The sequence below is a fragment of the Cryptomeria japonica genome, chromosome 10, assembly GCF_030272615.1.
Source record: "Cryptomeria japonica chromosome 10, Sugi_1.0, whole genome shotgun sequence".
Taxonomy (NCBI): Eukaryota; Viridiplantae; Streptophyta; class Pinopsida; order Cupressales; family Cupressaceae; genus Cryptomeria; species Cryptomeria japonica.
The window spans coordinates 520,887,736-520,891,705 of NC_081414.1; the positions used below are offsets into that span (position 1 = coordinate 520,887,736).

Consider the following 3,970-nt stretch of genomic DNA (forward strand, 5'->3'; position numbering starts at 1 on the left):
CTACAGAGGTTTTAGTGAGTTTCCCTATTTCTGTAGCAGCCAGAATAATGATGTTGCAGACTGAAAAAATGCCTCCAAAAGATTCGAACAGACCTTTCCTTATTGCTTTAGCTTACCAATCTTCAATGCCTATCCACATTGCAAGATATGCTCAGCTCATAGACTTCAAAGACCAGGGCAAACTGTTTAGCATGCATTGTATACTCTGCAACTTCTCAAATCCCTTTCATTTCAGAATTAATGAGCAAGGGAAGGTGTGAAATAAAGGCAGAATACCACACCTGGAATAATTCTTTGAGACACCCAAACCCTTGAAGATGCTTGTCCTTAAAGTAAGTCGTCACTGCTTATATCCTTGTTGCCACACAGAAGTACTCAAAGCAGACCCCACATACAAGATCACCAAGCTGGTAATGAAAGCCCACATTCTTCCTCCTTCACCCTAACTGCAGTATGGTATCCAACTTACACTTGAAAATGGCCCATGGCAAAACACTAATTCCTTCGCATAACAAGTAAAAACTAATGCTTCCAATGTAGGCATCCAAAACCAACTGGAGTTGATTTCTAATGTTGATTAAAAATACAGTACACTGTATAAATCTTGTTTCAACATGTTTTTTAAAAAGATTAATGACACCCTTGCCCATTACAAACACTTTATTATCATTTCCCAATTTAACTTCCGACTCAGAATTATCTAGAGGAGCAAATAGATCTCTATTTCCTATCATATGATTACTGCATCCATTGTCTGAAAACCAAATATCATTATGGTAACAGTGCTATCTTCCTTAATGGCTATTCGCTAAGTCTATGCTTGCAACTATTTGTCTTCTCTTCGTTTGTTGCACTTAAGAGACTAGATTAGCTTTGTATTGGACATCTAATTGTATTGTTTTCTGAAGCTAGTTAGGGAATTTTGGAGGTCTTGGATTATGGATTATGGATTTTTGGAGGTCAGCAAGTTAGAAAAGAGTTACTCCTATGTAACAATATTAACATTTTTTTCTTTCATATGGGTATATCTCTTTGAATTCAGTTTGGGATTTGATTACCAAACTTTGTTGAAATTTCTGATTTGTGTTTCTACTTTCTACCATATCTTAAGTTGTTGCAATCTTGAAATTCAATTGCATTTAGATGTCCAATTTCACATGTCAATGAAATTCAAATGCAATTATTATACACAAACCTAACCCTAACACAAACCTAACCCTAGATCCCTAAGAATTAAAGACTAAGTGTAATGTCTCTGCAGAATTGATTCTTCATCACAATGACACGTCTAAAAGACTTTGTGTGGACACATTGCACAACAATTCCTGGTAGCACGAACGTCAAGTGCAATTGGTGTCTAGAGGACATCAATGGTGGAATTTATCGTTTCAAATGGCATTTGTCAAAAGAACGAGGAAATAACACTGAGATATGCAAAAGATGCTCTGCAGATGTCTCGTATCAGACAAAGCAAGCTCTTGAAGGGATTGCTGATAGCAAGGCCAAAAAGGCAAGAACAGGGGTTGAACTAGGTTCTAGTTCTGCAAATGCCAGGAGGAACCGTTTGAGTGAGGAGGATGGTGAAGAAGGGGGTTTCAATGAATCTGGGTCAACACCTAGTTCTATAGCACGTGGACCAACACAGGTGGAGGAAACATTAGTACTTCCTTCCAACCTCGTACTACACCGGGATCGCAAACCACTTTGGAGAGTACAGGATGGAGGAAAAATATCACAGAACAAGCAAAGAAGGCAATCGGTAATTTTGGGTACTCCTCTCACTTGGCATTTCATGCTTCCAGAAATCCATATTGGCAACCTATGGTAGATGCCATTGCAGTTGTAGGTCCGGGTTTTCAAACCCCATCTTCTGAGTCTTTGAGGGTTGGAATGCTACAAGATGCAGTACGGGATGTTGAAGATGTTGTTAAAGAGCATCGGTTACAATGGGCTATTACTGGTTGTAGCATTATGTCAGATGGTTGGACAGATAGAAGGAACCGGACTCTCATTAACATCCTGGTCTCTTGTGAGATTGGCACTGTTTTTTTGAAATCTGTGGATGCATCTAATATTTCAAAAAACACAACTGCATTGTTTGAGATGTATGAAATGGTAGTTACTGATGTAGGGCCACAAAGTGTGGTTCAATTTATCACTGATAATGATGTTGCATGTCTTGCTGCTGGGAAACTTCTAACAGATAGATACCCTTCTATTTTTTTACACCATGTGCAGCACATTGCCTTGATCTAACCCTAGAGGACATTGGAAAAAATGAATGGGTTAAGGAGGCATTTCAGAAGGTTCACAAGGTGACCAAATTTATTTATAATCACACGAGTGTTTTGTCTATGATGCGCTCTTTCATTGGGGGCAAGGAGCTAGTTCGACTGGGGGTGACAAGATTTGCAACAAACTTCCTTGCATTGCAGAAATTATGTGAGCAAAAAGTTAATTTGAGGCGAATGTTTGTTAATTTGAGGCGAATGCTTGTTTCAGCTGAGTGGATGGAGTCTAGCTTCAGAAAACAAGCAAATTGCATAGTAGCGATGGAATTCATCTATTCTACCAGCTTTTGGGAATCGATTGAACAAATTGTAGAATTTTCAAAGCCTCTAGTAAAAGTTTTGAGACTAGTGGATGGGGAAAAACCCCCCATGGGATATTTGTATGAGGCCATGGATAGGGCCAAGGAGGTGATAAGGAGTAAGTTGGGAAATAACAGGGATATGTATATGCAGTTGTGGAACATAATTGATAGGAGATGGGATGGACAGATGCACATTCCTCTCCATGTTGCGGGATACTTTCTCAATCCTTTGTTATTCTATAAGACTCCATACATGGATATTGATGTTGAAATCAAACAAGGCTTCTTCAAGTGCATAGAGAAAATGTTTCCTACTGTGGAAAAACTTGATGCGGCTACGATAGAGTTGCAAGTGTACAGGCATACTAAGGGATTTCTCTCTTGTAGGGCTGCCCTGCAAAGCAGGAAGACCATGCAACCAAGTAGACTCTATAAACATTTGAGAATCTCTTTATTTTGCCAACATGCTCATTAAGTTTGTTAAGATTTTAAGATACTCTTACAAGATCACCTCCATATAATGTGTTTTTCAGCTCAATGGTGGGCTTCTTTTGGAAATGAAATACCAAATTTAAGGTGGACAGCAGTGTGCATTTTGAGCCAACCATGCAGTTCATCAGCTTGTGAGTGTAATTGGAGTGTTTTTGAACACATACATTCCAAGAAACGCAGCCGCCTATCACAACAACGGATGAATGACTTGGTATTCGTTCACCACAACCTCCGCTTGAAGATAAAGAAAGCTCAAGGTGAGAATATTAATATATAGTTGCAATAGTTGAAATTGTATTCACTATTCATTATGTTTCTCACTTGTACGGCAAAGACTAATTTCTACATGGCAAAAATTAGGAACTATTGAGGAAGACTCGCCAATTGACCTCGATGAGATAGATCCATAGTGTGAGTTGATTGTTGTTGATGATCATCATCATCATGATACTCCACTTGAGTCTAAAGATTTTGATATCATGAGGGAAGCCAATTGGGATCGTGAATGGTTCAATCGAGCTAAGAGAGGCTCTCACCTGAGAGCTTCATCATCAGAGTCTGCTGCCCTCTAGCATGTCATTGTCTATAGTTGATTTTTTAGAATTTTGTACTTAGTTTACAGGTTCACTTTGTACAAAGTCACAAACTATATTGTAATCGACATTTTGACATCTATCACCATCTAGATATTATTTATGTTGTGATATGTTTTTGTGCAATGTAATTAGCGATATGAATATAAACAACGAAAATCTATTTTCTACAATTCATGTGTTGAAGTGTCAATTTTATTTGCCTACAATATCTCTATGCTATGGAAATGCCCTTAAATATAAAAAAAAAGTAGTTTTTGATTGTTTTTTTGCAATTTTTTACGTTTTTTTG

At 38.0% G+C, this 3,970-nt stretch overlaps 1 protein-coding gene across 1 annotated transcript; it reads left to right on the top strand.

Annotated features, from left to right (window-relative positions):
* Positions 1-1,279: 1,279 nt before the first annotated feature.
* On the top strand, positions 1,280-3,068 carry LOC131060869 (uncharacterized). Its single transcript, XM_059212572.1, has 3 exons — positions 1,280-1,752; positions 1,803-2,140; positions 2,239-3,068. Exons 1-3 carry the CDS (start codon positions 1,280-1,282, stop codon positions 3,066-3,068), a joined length of 1,641 nt encoding a protein of 546 aa, XP_059068555.1.
* The last annotated feature ends 902 nt before the right edge of the window (positions 3,069-3,970 follow it).